At 40.7% G+C, this 17,198-nt stretch overlaps 2 protein-coding genes and 1 non-coding gene across 3 annotated transcripts in view; 1 reads left to right on the top strand and 2 right to left on the bottom strand.

The window, feature by feature from the left end:
* The window catches only part of zdhhc8b (zinc finger DHHC-type palmitoyltransferase 8b), a 58,891-nt gene extending 49,834 nt beyond the window's left edge, over positions 1 to 9,057 (top strand). The window contains exons 3-11 of the mRNA XM_062417298.1: positions 1,589 to 1,746; positions 2,430 to 2,602; positions 2,726 to 2,828; positions 3,113 to 3,204; positions 4,274 to 4,406; positions 5,153 to 5,258; positions 6,354 to 6,460; positions 6,557 to 7,626; positions 8,175 to 9,057. Of these exons, the coding sequence (XP_062273282.1) occupies positions 1,589 to 1,746; positions 2,430 to 2,602; positions 2,726 to 2,828; positions 3,113 to 3,204; positions 4,274 to 4,406; positions 5,153 to 5,258; positions 6,354 to 6,460; positions 6,557 to 7,626; positions 8,175 to 8,307 (2,075 nt within the window). The 3' untranslated portion in view covers positions 8,308 to 9,057. The remainder of the gene's footprint in view (positions 1 to 1,588; positions 1,747 to 2,429; positions 2,603 to 2,725; positions 2,829 to 3,112; positions 3,205 to 4,273; positions 4,407 to 5,152; positions 5,259 to 6,353; positions 6,461 to 6,556; positions 7,627 to 8,174) is intronic.
* Positions 9,058 to 11,471: 2,414 nt separating this feature from the next.
* ranbp1 (RAN binding protein 1) lies at positions 11,472 to 16,181 on the bottom strand. The gene is made up of 6 exons (XM_062417299.1): positions 16,055 to 16,181; positions 14,458 to 14,591; positions 14,139 to 14,296; positions 13,603 to 13,731; positions 13,301 to 13,369; positions 11,472 to 12,714 (listed from the first exon to the last, which is right to left on the bottom strand). Exons 1-6 carry the CDS (start codon positions 16,067 to 16,069, stop codon positions 12,566 to 12,568), a joined length of 654 nt encoding a protein of 217 aa, XP_062273283.1. The 5' UTR covers positions 16,070 to 16,181; the 3' UTR covers positions 11,472 to 12,565.
* On the bottom strand, positions 12,827 to 12,956 carry LOC133979795 (small nucleolar RNA SNORA77). Its single transcript, XR_009925080.1, has one exon. It is a non-coding gene; the product is annotated as a small nucleolar RNA SNORA77 (small nucleolar RNA).
* Positions 16,182 to 17,198: the final 1,017 nt, after the last annotated feature.

Raw genomic sequence — 17,198 nt, 5'->3', positions numbered from 1 at the left:
ACCCACCAGTGAAGTTATAATAATTTAAAAAATGGACTAACAGCCATTAGATGCCATCTGCTTAGAAAATGGAGCTAAAGGGAGACTTAATATTGGACTTATATCCATCAAATGGCCAGAAACAGGATTTCAAATTAATGCTAATGTGGTTCTCTGTCTGCTAATTATGAGTATTATGGTCTAAAATATCTTACTAATGCTTTTAAGTGAGCCGATGTAACATTTTGCTAAACAGAAGAAAATGTGGCAACAATTCATAGTTACATTCTGATGGTAAATACTACAATTCAGTATGACTGTAGCACAAGCAAACTTAAAAAATCTCTGGGTGTATTTATTGAGCCAGATGGCCGTATAGGTACATACTGTACACACACATCTGGTTCACATATGTTAAGATGTGACTACTTCAGTCTTCAGAGCTAAATAAATAAACATGAGGAAATCAATCATGAGTAAGTAAATGGAGAAAATAAGCCGCTAATACAAATGAACAATTTCAGTGGAACGGGTGAAAATATTGCAAGTCGCAGTTCATTTATTTCACTCATGTCATGCAAAATAAAATACGAAAACTGAATGCAAAATTGATTGTAATTGAACTGAGCTGAGTGTTATTTTTGCAGTATAAATTTATATTGTATGAAATAGGCTGCCAACCTGTCTGCTGAACATTTCCAGCATAGATCATTTGTAGAAAAGAAACCGTCAGAGGAGATGCAAGCCTAACTGCTGTTTGTGTCTGTTGGTTTGGCAGAAACTTTACCTTTTAAAATCTATTTGAAGAGACTTGAGAGCTATAATAACACAGCAATCTCCCACTATGGAGCTGTTTATTTCTGTGCTCTACCTTTTTGTTTCTCTCTCGTTTATTCTTCTCGCTCCCTCTTGCTTTCTCTTGCGTGTGTGTATGTTCAGCTAACCTGGATCTCCCTGCAGTTATTATTGCACTGTGAAATAATTTTCTCAGGTTGGAGCTCTGTGCAGATCGTTCGAATGTGCCCTTTCATCCGCTGAAAGACATTTTTATTTTCCGCTGAAGCTCCAAAGCAAAAAGCTCTCAGCAGCAGGAAAGTGGCGTTATGTGTAAAGCTTCACATAAACAGTTTGATTAACAGCAGGGTCGCACCAAGGACGGTGGAAATGCCACTTTTAGTATCACACTGTAGTTTAGGGGTTATGGGTTCATTTGCTTTTATTCTACCAGGATTAGAGCTTTAATTTCCATTCAAATCCTGCCATTCTGATCATGTATGAAACCAAACAGCTTCTGTTATACATCAGTCACAGTGTTCTTAATCAGTCCTATTATAAAAAGCAGAATGAATAGGTCACGTCTATAAAAATAGTCATTTCTCTCCGTGTTTGCTCTTTCTACAGACAGCTAACAGCAGGGGCGAGCTTTATTTAAGGTGCTCCCCTGTTGTTCCTGTCAAATGAAATCATAAATCAGAACCATGCTTTTTTTTTGTGTCTATATCTGTGTGTTTGTGTGTGTAAACGCTGTGTGTGTATATATATATATATATAAAACCATTTTCCTGTGCTGTGTTAATGTGTTTGTCTGTGTGTGTTTTCCCCCTCACAGCGGACGAAGACGAGGACAAGGACGACGATTTCCGAGCACCACTCTACAAGAACGTGGAGATCAAGGGCATTCAAGTCCGGATGAAGTGGTGCGCCACCTGTCACTTCTACAGGCCGCCTCGCTGCTCGCACTGCAGCGTCTGCGACAACTGTGTAGAGGTGTGTGCGTGAATACGAATGCATGCAGAAATACTTGCATACATACAGCATGTGTGCACAAGGATAATGCATCAAGATTGCACTGATTTAGTAGGTCAATATTGGTATTTTATGAATAATCTGATGCTGATATTGGACATGTTAGATATGTTAAATGATGTAGTTTGTTTGGTTACTGGCCATATTTTTTGAGTCCAGGCTTGTCCAACCTGCCAAGAATTTCAATCTGATACAAATGCTGGCAGGGAAATTGTCAACATTAAAGATTAATTACAAGCATAAATATCAGCTTTTGGAAGCTTCATCTGTAAAATAGTATTATCAGTATTAGTAAATGGTACATGGCTGCCACTGGATACACAAATGCACACATATACACGAATACACATATCTGCACACAGGATGACACAGATTGTACCAATAATATCTTGAAGATTTTAACTAAATAATGCTCAATGTCTGATCCTCAGCAGAATGTACTGGATCTATGTTTGCTGGAAATATTTCTCCACCTCTCATCTATATGTTATCCACCCATGAACACAGAAATATTTTTCTTGATATGATTTCCCTACATTTTCTAACCTTCCATTCACAATCCAAAATAATGGCAAAGCCCAGTTCAGTGGGAGGCCACATGAAGTCTTATATATTTATGAATAAGATGTTTGCTCCGTCCTCAGGACTTTGACCACCACTGTCCATGGGTGAACAACTGCATTGGACGGAGAAACTACCGCTACTTCTTCCTCTTCCTGCTGTCGTTGAGCGTCCACATGGTGGGAGTTTTCACCTTCGGCCTCATCTTCGTGCTGCACCACAGAGAGAGGCTGGGAGCGCTGCACACTACTGTCACGTATCCTTCCGCTACTGACAGCCGTGCTGCATTTAAAGCATTTCTGACTTATTTAGTACATCTAGTCATGTTCTTGTTGCCTAATGTTGTTGTTGTTGCTGCCCTTGACCTTTTTGTGTCCAGTCTGGTGGTGATGTGTATAGCTGGACTTTTCTTTATTCCCGTCATGGGTCTCACAGGTTTCCATATGGTGCTTGTGGCTCGAGGTCGAACAACCAATGAACAGGTGAGGACGCAGAGCAGAACAGCACTGTATTAATCTATATGGAAAATGTTTTGCTGCTGATAGTTAGCACACACTCAGTGAAAGTAATGAAACAAATGCTAATGACCAGAGGAGATACACACAAGATATGTGATGCTTGAACAACATGAATCACCTTTTTCTGTATTCAAGCACTGGTCCTCTGTGCCTATATGTATGCACGTGTGCATGTACATGTGTGTGTGCACACTGCAGCCTTGTGCTTTTCTTTCTTCCGACGCTAAACAAGGCAATGTGTTCCTCAGGTGACGGGGAAGTTTCGTGGAGGAGTAAATCCCTTCACCAGGGGTTGCTGTGGCAACGTGGAATATGTCTTATGTAGTCCTCTGGCTCCTAGGTAAGATTTTTACATGTTTGTATGCACAGTAGATGCTTTTCAGGGTTTTTTCTTTCATTACATATTCTTAATAATACTTCATGAATAGTCATGTATTCCTGTTGGGTTTTTTTATATTTCCTAAGCACACAAAGCACTTGAAAAAATATGCATGTGTATGTTTGTGCAGATTTGTGTGTATTATGTATGTGTATCGAGGTTGTGGCTCATCAAACAGTAACACCAGAGCAGCACCATTTAACTGGAGTGAAACTGTACCTGTGTGTGTGTGTGCTTGTGTGTAAGTGTGTGTAAGTGTGTGCACGTGCACTGAGGTGGTTGTGTATTGGTGTGTATCCCGTTCTGCTTGAAAGCAGCCAGCATCCCTGGGGGTAGGCAGATGGCTGAGAGAATTGAATCACTCTTTAGAACAACAGCTAATGGGAAACGGAGCAGAGAGCTAGTTTACATGCTTTCTTTTTTTTTTTACACACACGTATCATCACTAAGACCCACAACACCGCTTTCATAACCTATCGGGACAGGTCCCGTTCTGTAAAAATAAACAGTGTGACTGCAGTGACACAGTAGCAGCTGGGGGTGAAATGCTGTTCAGTTGTTGTACAGCCACTGATAGAGGTTTTTAGATTTACTGAAACATTGACTCAAAGGATGCTGGACCTGACTTCTACTGAATGAACTCTTAGAAGATGTTGGAGTACTTTTAAATCTGACAGTAAAGCAGAAACATTCATTTAGCAATGTGGAATTTTTATGGAGAGGGTGAATACTGCATGACTATAAATAAGTCTTTTAGTCTTAATTCATAATAAATTTGACTACCCAAGTTTCCACACCAATCATTAAACATTCATAGATATCACAGTGACAACTCTCTTAATAGTGAAAAAACCCTGTCAAACTCACGTAAGTGCTATTTTTCAGTTGGGAAATTTAGTTTGAAATGTCTGTGGGAGTGTGTAACCCAGTGGGATTTAACAAAGTAATCTGATTTAATATGCACTGTATTGTATATATTTAAAAGGCAAACCTGGGTTAAACTTGTTTGATCATGCAAATCGCCATGCAGGTACATGATGGACCCCAGGAAAAAGCCTCACGTCAGAATTCAGCCCCCGTTCATCAGACCAGACTTCTCAGACAGGCAAATCACCATCAAGATCAGCGACAACGGCATCCATAGCACCATCATTAGCTCCAAGGTCAGTTGTTCACAATTCCTTTCAAGCTTTTTTCTAATATTTGTCATGTATTTTCTCTTGCTTTATTCCCATACTCACGTCTAACACATTTGTAACATGGTGTTTCCCTAATCCTGTTACTAGTTTCTCATTTGAGAGCAGGCTTACACTCTGGGAAGCAAAATAAGAGGATACCTCATTGAAGTCAGATATCCTAGAGAATTTCCCATTCGATGTAATATTAGACCATTGATGTCAAAGCCAAGTGACTAATATAATCATAAATGGGATATAACTTCACATTAGTGGTGGAAAAAATGACATACATTATAGTTGACCATTGTCCAACACCATATGTTTTAGTGATGCCATTGGTTCTTCTTAAAGTGTAGAGTGATTAACAACTTCCAGAGGTTTGGAAATTGTGTCAGAAAGGTAGTCTATGGTACTTTAAGGCTCCAGTATAGAGAGAGAAACCTCATATATCAAATTATTTTCTGACCTTCAAGTTTGGTGCAAAATGACTCAAAATGAACAAATGAATGCTGTGCTGATAGGAGAACTGTTAATCAAACTCTGAGATGGTTCTTTCTCACCATTACCAACTCCCATCAACTACTGCAAATAGTTTTTTTAAGCTAATGAAGTGCAGCATTGCTATTCTGCAACCATCTCTGAGCGTTGTGCTGCACATGCACTTCTCTATTTCATCTGCTGTTCCTCCACCTGTTTCGGATGCTTTTAATACCCTCCTCTCTTCCCTCTAGTCCAAAGTAAGCCTGGACCGCCTGGATGAAAAAGAAACCCAGCCACCGCTGCCACCCAAAGCTGACAGGTTCAACCAGCTGAAAAGCCAGCTGACCTCCAGCGAAGGTAAGAAACACAGAAACACAACTCCTTTTCCTCTTCCCTCTCCTATCAGTCATCGTTGATCCCATTTGTTTTTCCTGTCCGGGCTGTATCAACTGGCAATTCCCCCAAACTCTCTTTTTAGATCACCAGTGTCCCAGTGTGTGATTTGGAGCTAGTTTAGGCTGATGAATGTCTGTCCCAATGGTGTTTTTATGCCGAGCCAAAGAATAGGTGTGATTTGTAGTGATGAGGCCAACCCTGTTCACTGAATCAGTACCAGATTTGTGATGTGATGGAGAGATTTCAGAGTGAATCATTGCAACATGAATCACCGCCTTTTTTTTCTCTTTGTACAATGGCTATAGAGGGATGGGAGAGGAATATGGCTTAGAATCAGGATTGTAACTAAAATGACAGATTGCCTTTGAAAGTCATCCACCTTAATGAGTAATTGTGAAGGATGCTATTGCGATGGCTGTTTCACAGCTAAGGGTGTTAACCAATGGTTCTTTTATACTGTTGCATTTAATAGCATACATTTTCAATAATATATAGTGGAAACCATCAATAGCATATTCTCTCCAGAGGATTCTCAGTCATGGTGCATAATGTTAGGGAGTGAACACTTTCCGTTCTTCCACGGAGCACTACTGATGCCTACTGGTCATTTAAAGTACTGCAGTTGGTCTAAATGGATAGCCTTCCTTGTCATCTCTCACTTACACATTTTATTTGTGTAAGGTGTCCCTTGCATATCTTTCAGAAACTCATATACCAGGCAGCACAGGTGTAGCAACTTGCTTAGAAGCACATATAGGGGGTTTGTATTTTGCTCAAGGGTCAGTTAGCTCGTCAAGGATGGACAGCTGGATCAGGAATCAAACGTGTTACATAATGTATGAGATGTAGAATGAGACTCTTACCATAAGACTCGTCTCCCACTCGGATACATCTTTTTTTCTGTAGGAATGGTAATAGTGTGGCTTTCGGGAACTAAATCCCTGCAGCCTCTTTACTCCAATGATAGAAATCAGTTCTACGGTCTTGTGTCTTTTCTCAGAAATGAATTTCACAGTAGTGTTGAACTCTGGTCTTCTTTCTTTGTGTGTATTGTAGAAAGTTCTCTGTCTGGTAAGACCCACCCTTCCACTCCAGCCATGTACAAATTCAGGCCATCCTTTGGCACCATGCCGAAAGTCCACTACCACACTGCTGGAGAGAAGGTAAGACATGGTTTGTGTTAAGCAAAAGTATCACAGCTGTAGTTGTTGAAGATAAGGACTCTGATTTGTCGTTCCTTTTTGCTGTTTGCTCCTCAGATTATTATGCCAGATGAGCGGAAGACTTCGGCAATCATGGAAGAGGGTGTGCGTGGTCATGACTACCGCTCTGAGCCAAACCTGGACCTGCCTGAGTACACCAATGCTCCCCTCCACCGCACCTTCAAGTCCTCTCCCCTCCAGCTGGACTCTGACCTCAACTCCCGCTCACTCAGCCTGAAGCAGGCTCACCATCGGCCGGAGAAAAGGCAGCTACCGGCCCTGCAGCCCCAGACAGTCACCTCCACCCCTTACAAGAGTGTCTTCTCTCCCAACACACTCTCCAACCGTAATGGAAGCCTGTCCTATGACAGCCTGCTCAACCCTAGCATCTCCCCAGCCACTGCCAGTGAGTGCATGTCCCACCGTGGTATGCCCTCCATGGGGTTCCACTCGCCCTACCTGCCCACCAAAATGTGCCACATCCGGGAACCTGAAATGCAGAGGCAGCAGGTTGCCCCCACTTACAGCCCTGTGATGCCACCCAGGGGGATGGGCAGGCAATCCCCTCACCCACGGGACAGGGACCCATCTCCAGTACGCTACGACAACCTCTCCCAGACCATCATGGCTTCCATCCAGGAGCGAAAGGAGATGGAGCAGAGGGAGAAGCGGCAGATGTTGCACGGGCGCTCTCAGACCCACATCTACGCCCAGGACTCTGGCATGTTTGAAGGCTCAGGGGGGTATGGCCTACCCCCAAATCCTTGCCACCAAGATGGGCCTCGCGGCCCCATCTCCAGAGGACCAACACCCCCAGCCTATGGAGGCTCCAGAGACAACCTGATGGGGGTTGGGCTGGTGAGCTATGGCCAGCGAACCCCTGTGTTGCGCCATGCCGGCTCCACTCTGGGCCGTGCCCCTAGGACTTCATCCACCTCCCTACACACAGATCACAGTAGCTCCAACAGCAGCCAGGGTAGGGCCACTGGCCTTGAGGGTCTTTATCGCTCTCCAGCCCACCAGCCACACTCCCCTGCTATGCCCCGATCCCCTTCCTACTCCCACCAGAAACTCTCATACATCAGTGCCCTTGAGAGGACAGACTCACCTCGTCTGGGGGGTCCAAGGTATGAAACCTAACGTATCCCTCTGGAACTGCATGCATTCTACTGAGCTGAGGGGGAGTGGTGGGCTTTGAATGTATTCCCACTGGAAGCCCTACTCCTTCTGCTGGACAAAACCAGTGATTTGTGGGCACTAGTGTACCTCAGTGTAGTCCTAACTGAGGCAATGTGTAGCATTTGTATATGGTGTATAATATTTGTCCAACTCTTTGTCCATTTATTCATAAGTTCTGTCCGGTGTGGATTCTTGTGTGTTCTGTTAATGGATTTGTTGGCCTTTCTAGAAAAATAGCCGTTTTTGTATTCTTTCATGAATGTCGGATGAATAAAGTTGTGTGACTTCTCATTTCTTTTTTCTTTGCATGCTTTTTATCTACTCGTCTAACATCTCCAAGTCTTTCACTTTACTAACAAGAACACTTTCATCATTCGAACTAATGCATGTCGCCCCAACCCTAACTGTTTGGTTTGACAGACCAATGATCACCTATATTGTTGAATCAATATCTCTCTGTGTTGAATCAAGTTCTTGTTCTTCTCTTTCCATTCAGAGAGGCCATGAAAGTTAATGGGCAGATGGACTGCCACCCGAGTTCCCAGGGTTCCACCCTGAGCCCCAGTCGCCACAGTAACGTCAAAAAGGTGACAGGTGTAGGAGGCACCACCTATGAGATATCAGTGTGAGCAGGGACACTGCATCCACCCGCGACGACAACGACCACCCTGATGCAAAGAGATTCTCCCCTCTGTTATTTTTGTGAAGTCTAGATAATGGCAAGTCAGGGGCACATAGCACTCTGTTTTGGGGTTATCGTCCAATCACAGGATCTGTCTGCTCTTGTGAAGGGCCTGTCTAGCCAAATGCCCGAGTGTGTTTGTAACCGAGGGGGTTGGTTGTCAGTTGATACCGCTGCAAGCTGTATGTGTGAGGCGTGTCTTGTCGTTAACATTTTGTGGCTCATCATCTTGGTCGTAAGAGTGGACCGTCCAACAGATTGTCGATGTTATTACTGTTGCCTACCAGCTGTGGTCATACGTTGTTCCAAATGTCACACACAAACTTTGTTCCAGCGAGCGTTAAAAAAGGCTGGAAAAAAAACACTGCAGATGAATTAAACACCGACATCCTCACTACGGACTTCTGTCAGAAGACTAATCCTTTTCCATGTCGATTGACGTCAAGGTGCTTCACATTAACCTGTACTGTTCATGTAATCTCCAGAGTATGTGATGGAGTTGTACAAGCTTTGAGAGAAAAGCGCAAGCAACACAATGAGAAAGCGAGATGAGAAGCTGGGAAAGAGGATATATAGAGAGCGGGAAAGTCATCGTATCATGTCTGGTGGTTGCATTCCGAATTCCGAATGAGAAATGCTTGCAGTTAATAAAAAGTAAAATAAACTCATTTTGTCATTGTTTAAAAAAAAAAAAGAAGTTTTCTCAGGAATGAAAGCAACCAGCAGAGGTGCTAGTTGATAGTAATTCTTACAGTGAATGTCTTCTTTGTCTCAGAGTGCAGATTTTTAGGGCTGGAGTATAGCTTACCCCCATTTACTCCCTTCAGGAAGGTGCAGTACATCATCACTGGCTTCTGTTTAGTTTAGCCAAGTTCAGTGATTTCAACACGACCCATGAAACAAATGCTGGGCAGGTAGATTTCCGTTCTGAAAGATCAGAATACCTCATCCAAACGTTCAGAACGAGTCCAGCCTTGCACAACCAAAACAACTTTTCTTTAATTTTATGTCTAACAAAAAAAGGTTTAGTATGTAAGTTATGTTTGAGTCTCTTTGTGTTATAATAATTGGAATGGGTAGGGTGCAGATAAACAAGCCATTGTCCATGTAGTAAAATGAAGATAACTGGTGACCCATTCATTATTTGTAGTTTTTTGTTATGGGTTTGTTTCCTTTTTATATACCCAACCTTTCAAAAGCTATGTTTGATGCATCTTTTTTTTATACAGATACTTAAGCCTGGAATGGATGTTTTACTTTGAGTGGAGTTTTTTTTTCTTCTTTTTTGATAAATTATAAATTCAGTAAATGAATGAGGTCATGAATAATGGGTAAAAGCATAAATATAGCTTGTTCTACCTTGCAGTGTAAAAAAAAAAGTATACTGAAATGTAATATGTGATGAAGTCTAATATTAAAGCTCAGTCCTTGATTGGTGAACAGTCATATGGTTTAAATTGGATTGTCAGCTACATCTCTGTGGTCTGTGCCTCTGCTGTGACACAATGGTTTGGGCAGAAAATGAGCTGTTCACAAGTCAAGGACTGGACTTTCAATAAAAGCTGCCTTGAGATTTCAGTGCCAAAAAAAGCCCCCCCCCCCACCCTTCATTTTTCTCAAAAACAGTGATATCATGTAGACTGAAAATGTTCCATATATCAACTTGCAGCAGCTGTCTGGTACAGCAAAGTATTACATGCAGATTTTTTTTTTTTGTGGTTTTGCTGTTAATTGGGGAAAAAAAGGCTCATGGAAACATTAATTACTATTGACCATAAAAAACAAAACAAAAAAACATAATATCTAAGTGGGAGGTTTTTATTTATGTTTTGCAGCAACTAGACATGACAAAACATGCCCGAATTCACATGGACATTAATTTGTTGATTTGGTCCGGCTACATTTGCATTAAGAATAAACCATTGTTGCCTTTTGAGGAAAACGTATGTTTCGTACACAGTGAAATGTGGCTAGTTGAAACTATTACAATAAGGGACAATGGAATACAAGGAATGACAGCAGTGTTCTGCACATTACTCAGCAAAATCTATCAGGACTGACTCAGACTGGGTGAACTTAAGAGTTATTACAACAGACTGTTCTGTAAGAAAGGCCAATGTACAAGGTAATAGCATAATGTTGAAACTACATTACTTTTTGTTTTAATAGGAAGTCTATGATTTGATTAACTTCCCATTTCTGATACATTGAATAGATTTTTTTTCTGCAGAAATCAAGTGTAAAAGGAAAGTTGCTGTGGTGGAGTGTTGCTTGTTGGCACGGTTGGGCATGCTATGGAAACTCAGTGTTAGAGTCAGCTAGGATGGTCTCCCTTCTAAAAGGTCTCACCCAGCTGCCTTACCATGAACACAGTAATGTGAACACAGGACGATCTAATTCTGTGTCTCTTAACAGTTTGAATGGTTTCTTCTGTTGTAAGGCTGACGTATACAGGGCTACTTTCTTTCTGGCAAATATGAAGAATAGCTAACTGAAGCATCTTGAGCATAAGCTGTTGAGATGTTGAACATTGCCTGAAAATAACCCTGTCTATACTGACCTTCAGAACCCCCCGTTTGACCACATATCAAAACACTATCGATGTCATTCCTCTTTAAGATGACTGCCATTAGTCCAATGTTCTTTGATTGGGATGGACATCACTGCAGGTCAGGGACCATTCCTGACAGTCAGCAATGAACCTGCTCAATCAACCACAAGCTGGTTTTGTTTTCTGAAACTCAAATATAAAAAAAAGCTCAATATGTATTAAAATATAGAATATACTATAAATGTACATGCGTTCCTATTTTTGTGAAGAGGAAATATTTCCCAATGACTTGAGCAGAGTAAATAAAAGTTTCCAACTCTTTGAGCGGATGAGATTGATTCTTGTTAATACAAAAAGGTAGCACGAGGAACACCTGCACATCAATACATAAGACCATTGTTTTAGGCTACACATCTACAAAAATAAAAGTCAAAATGCAAATCGAAAAACTTGAGAACTGTTTGCATACAACAGTCAAACTTATTGCAGCTCTATCACTTAGAACTTTGATCATTAGCTATTCTCAGGAAACAAGTGATTTTTATATGAATGCAAACATGGTCTTTGACAGCGTTTTATTCGAAGGTGGAGGAAACATTTCAAATCATTTGAGTGCAAATGAGAAGTAACATTTCATCCATGTACATGTATTTACAGATGCACTGGCACTTAGATGCACTTAAGAGGCAAGGTTAAGAACTCAATTAGTGGAAAGAAAAGGAAAGGGTGGTGAGCACACAGATCAGATAGGGCACACTCTGTTACATATACTCTACATGCTTGAAAGTCTGGGAATGTTAGGATCTAAAGAATACAAACTTGGTTTCCTTGTGAGGAACTTTAAGTCAGAGCGTAGCTGCACCAAACTCTGATGAACCGTTGACTTTGGACTTAAAAAATATTCAGATACTTAAAAGGAGGAAAAAAAAAAAAAAAAAAGCTTAGCTAAGTGCATCTGATCCCCTGTCAGTCAGCTGGACACTGCAATCTGCAGCATGCATCTGACGCCCCTTAACTGTCTGGAGTGGGTTCCTCTTCATAGCAGTTTCCAAAAGAACCGAAATAAGAGGGAACCTAGAAGGAACTATTTCTACAAGGCATCCACTGAGAAGTCTTCGCCTTACTTGCTGTGTTCTAACAGTGGAAGCATGGACAGTGGACAGGGTGAGAAGGCCCACTGAGATGCATCAGGGGATTTTATATAATTTTGAATGCACCTCCATAATGCCTGGACCCTGACCCTGTGCTGCTAACAAGCAGGCTACATTATCCTCTCTCCCTACAAACAAACTCTGCTTCAGAATAAACAAAACAAAAAAATAATACCCCAATGTGGGAATTATCACTATCACAAGCCTCTTTTCACAGTTTGTCAAAAGTAACTTTGAACTGTAGATGACAAGGATGGAAAGCTTGGCATTCCATGGTGCAAAGAGGAAAAGGGGTGGGAGGGAAAGGGCTTCTTTTTCCCCATAAATTCACTATCTATTTTTCCCTCAGTGGCATCAAGGACTTGTGATCTTGAGGCAAAACAGATTTAAAAAAAAAACAACTAATAATATGCAAGTGTCCAAATTCAGTTCATTTAGAGTCTATTGTAGAAAAAGAGGAAAAAACTGATAAATTGAAGATCTGCAAAGCGAGTTCTTGGTTCTCAATTCTTCTCCTCGGCCTTCACCTCCTTTTTCTCGTCTTCTTTCTTCTCAGTCTTTTTGTCCTCTTCTTTCTTTTCCTCCGATCCCTTGTCCTTTACAGAGAGTTCATCCAGCTTCTCTGCCACTTTGTCTGCACTATCAGTGTCACCTGTGGCAGAACAGTGAAATGTATTGTCAACAACCCTGCTATCAAAATTTGAATACGACTTTACTACTACCATACATTCATACAGTCACTATATTAATTCATGATCTTAGGAGGTAATGTTGCAGAACAAACTGACACCAGCCTTTCAGAAAGCCAGTAAAGTGTTAGATTCTGCATGTTCATGTAGCAGACATAAAAAGTTCCAGGCTGGAGGGAGCAGCAAAGAACAGAGTATTGTCTGCATACTCAGCAAGTGAAAAGATTTAATGTTACCACCAGTTTGACCCTGGAGGGCTGTCTTACTATTAATACAATAGACATGGTAGGGAGGGATCACAATTTAAAACTGGTGTGTCTTGATATACGGTGACACTGAACACAACAGACTGTGCTAGGGGTTCTGAAAATAGTGAATACTGGCATGCTGCCATATAAAATGAAGTGCAAGCCCTAGTATACCGCTGGGGGCAAATGCTTAATAATTTCCTATGTGAAATGACATTACCACATTTTTCCAGATACATTAAGTCTCAGCTGCATCTCAGAATTAAACATATTCTATGAGGAAAATGCTTCATGTGTTTACCTGTTCCCTCTTGAGATTTTTTGACCTCCTCCTTGCACTCATCAAACTTCACTTTGAACTTCTGAGCATCTGTGAACGGAACAGAGCATTAGCAGATATTCCCATCATCATTTATAATGGCTGAAATCCTGCTGCACTGACAAATGGAGAAAAACATGAAAAATAGCAGCTGGGGTTAGTTGCAGGAAACGGACCTCTAGCAGCTGATGTGTTGCTGCAGTGTAAAAACCATATAATCCAAATTTAAAACTGGTTCGGACAACTTTCCACTGTGATACTGTATTTGATTGGCAAACACTTACTTTCTGCATTTAAAAAGCGTATTGCCAGAAGTTCAGGTTTGGGGCTTTCGTCAGCATAATCTGCTAGTGTGTTCCACACCCAGGCCCTGTCACTGCCTGCGTTGGGCTTCAGCTCCATCATGGGTACAACTGCAGTTCACAAGAGACAACAATGATGAAACAATGTAAATGTATAAAAGGCAGAGACATAGAAACAAGTACAGTTCAGTTTGGTTTAATTTATGTTCTTATCAGCCAGTAACCCATGTTTACATACTGGGGGGGTCTCATTACATTTGTCATCCTTTCACTGTACTGTGCTTGAATTTACAGACATGTATTATCAAGACTGAGCAAATATTATGCTCACATAAATAACTTGGGAACCTAACTATTATTGTTATAGTAAGTATTTGTAATACAAATTCATGCATGTACAATCTGCAGTTTGACAAACTTTCCTAAATGTGCCTTATGTTTGATAATATTGGCTTCCTTCATAACTTAATTCTGTGTTGTATGAAATTAAATGAATAATACTGGTCAACTTGACTCACTGTTGTGATTGGCACAAATCTTTAAAGTTCGGTCTCTCCTCATCAAGAGGCGGATTGTGCCCTTCTCTCTATGTTTCAGCAGCTTGACGTCACCAGTGCCTCTCTCCTTCCACTCGGGAGGGTCGTTCTCAGAGGCAAACCGATATAGTTTAGCCCGCCTGACAAAACAAGAGCACGCTTCATTAACGGGACGCCACTGGTAATGTTTGGCTTACCAAGCCATCACATGCTGACCAGCAAATATTCAAATTAAACCGGAACACGGACAACGTGACAATTAACCTACAGGAGAACAAAGAACACTGTTAAATAAACTCACATTTTAAAGAGTTCCTCCTCATCCTCTTCTAATGTTTTCACATCCTGCTCAGGAAGGGACACGATGGGCTCAAATTGGGGATCATGATTGGAGTCCTCTGTGCCGTCTACAGCGGTTTCATGGTCTTCCTGGTCCTAAAAGGAAAAAAGAAAAACATTTCCACTTATTAGAATAAGACATTCAGAGTGCGAGAACGTAATTGGGTGTGCCGTAAAGGTCAAAGATACTTTAAATCTCACTGGAACAAAGTGAGTTGTGACAACTGACCAACAGGCGATGAGTGCCTCAATGGGGGGATTTAAGAGCTCATTGGTGAAGTATAGCTTTTGTAGTGGGGGGGGGGGCTGACAAAGCCTTTTGTAACTGGCTGTTGCTGAGTTAAGCATCTTTAAAGCAAGATGGGGTTAGATGATCTCACGTTGATGTGTGGAAAATTAACTGTACATCATTCTATATTACACATAACACAAACTTGCTTTTCCCTCCTTTAAAAAAATGGCGACAAAGACACCAATGCACATTCAAGAAAGCAAGATCATAGTCTGTAACAATGTGAGAGGAGCCCTACGTGAGCAGACACGACAGTCAACAGCATATTATCCTTCCAGTTTAGCCAGTTAGCAACACAGCATGTTGCATGAATCTCAATGTGAGGCTGAAGACTGCGACGTAGCTACAGAGCGGAAAAGCTACATGATGCTACTGGCGTTAAATATTCCGCAATATCGCTACAAATCGTTTAAAATTGATATTAGGCCACTGTTTTGAAAGATGACATGGATATAATAAACTGGTTAGTCTTGTTGCGTTTACATTTCCCTTCTGTAGGGCCTGTAAATAGTTTTTAAACTTTAGTTTTGCTGAGAAAACTCATACCTAGCTCAGTGTCGAGGCCTTTTCACTAGCAGGCTAAGCTAACCGCTGCTCATCCAGCCCCCCCCGGGGTTTGTAACCAACCAGCCCTGCGTTTTATTTGCCAGGAAACTTAGCTGACACGATACTGGATGTAGCTCACACTCCATTTCATGTCTACTTGTTAGTGTATAATCTGTCTAATAATCCGGCCACCTGCGCCCTGATACCTAAACTAACATTTAGCTAATTGAAGTTAGCCGCCGTTGTGCTGAGCAGACAAAGGCAGGAGACAGCACACTTCGTGCACTCTGATTAGAAGATAGTAAACAAACGTCGTCTCCATTAAAACACCTGACTGCTATTGGAATGTAACAGTTAGTGGTGTTTTGCAAATATGAAGAATGCTAAGCTAAACGTGAACATGCTGACCGGCTGCACACTTCACAGCACTTCTGAGCTCACTAACTCCAAACAAACGAATCGAGACTGAAACATAGCGCACTCTGAACTACAACACACATTAAACACGTCTGTCAGACAGTTTTATACTTTCATTACAGCTTACAGCATTGAAGAAATCAACACATTTAGCTGATCTTGCGTCACGAAAGACATCATTGTCTCGTAGCTTCCTTTACAAACTTTGACGAATCATACGACACATAAAACAGCGCGCTTGTGAATAAATTCCTATTTCAAAGCGAACATAACACATTAGATGACCTAAAAAACGCGAGCTCACCTTTGGGTCTGCCATATTAATGTAGATGTTTGTAGATTATGGAAGTTGTTTGATAGATTCAAATCCCAAACTGGCCGCCGTTTCCCTTCAGCTACTCTCACTTCCTGCTGCTGCTTTTCGCGCGCCGAATCTCCTACGTAATCCCGCACGTGGTGACCGCCTGCGTCACACTTGCCACAACTGTATTTCTTTATGTTATGTTTCTATATACTGTATATCTCTATATATTATGTTTCTGTACGCTGTATAGCTCTATATGTTATGTTTCTATATACTGTATCTCTCTATATGTTATGTTTCTATATACTGTATATCTCTAGCCTATATGTTATGTTTCTATATACTGTATCTCTCTGTTATGTTTCTATATGCTGTATGTCTATATGTTATGTTTCTATATACTGTATATATCTGTATGTTATGTTTCTATATACTGTATATCTCTATATGTTATGTATCTATATACTGTATCTCTATGTTATGTTTTTATATACTGTCTCTATATGTTATGTTCTATATACTCACTGTACCTCTCTATATGTTATGTTTCTATATACTGTCTGTCTATATGTTGTTTCTATATAATGTATATCTCTATATGTTATGTATATACTGTATGTCTCTATATGTTATGTTTCTATATACTGTGTCTGTCTATATGTTATGTTTCTATATAATGTGTCTGTCTATATGTTATGTTTATATACTGTATCTCTCTATATGTTATGTTTCTATATACTGTATCTCTATATGTTATGTTTCTATATACTGTATCTCTATATGTTATGTTTCTATATACTGTATCTCTCAATATGTTATGTTTATATACTGTATCTCTCTATATGTTATGTTTCTATATACTGTGTCTCTATATGTTATATTTCTATATACTGTATCTCTCAATATGTTATGTTTCTATTTACTGTGTCTGTCTATATGTTATGTTTCTATATATGTTTCTATGAATTGATGACAAACAGGAAAAAGCAAGGGTTCTCAAATACTATACTATACTATACATGTTTTTTGTTTCCAATTCTTACTGTTAAATGTTTGTTTTATGTAAAGCACATTGAGTTGCCATTGGGTATGAAATGCGCTATATAAATAAAGCTGCCTTGCCTTGCCTTGCCTATACTGGAGT

This window comes from Scomber scombrus, chromosome 4 (genome assembly GCF_963691925.1).
Source record: "Scomber scombrus chromosome 4, fScoSco1.1, whole genome shotgun sequence".
NCBI classification, from domain to species: Eukaryota; Metazoa; Chordata; class Actinopteri; order Scombriformes; family Scombridae; genus Scomber; species Scomber scombrus.
This window is presented reverse-complemented; position numbering and strand designations above follow the sequence as displayed.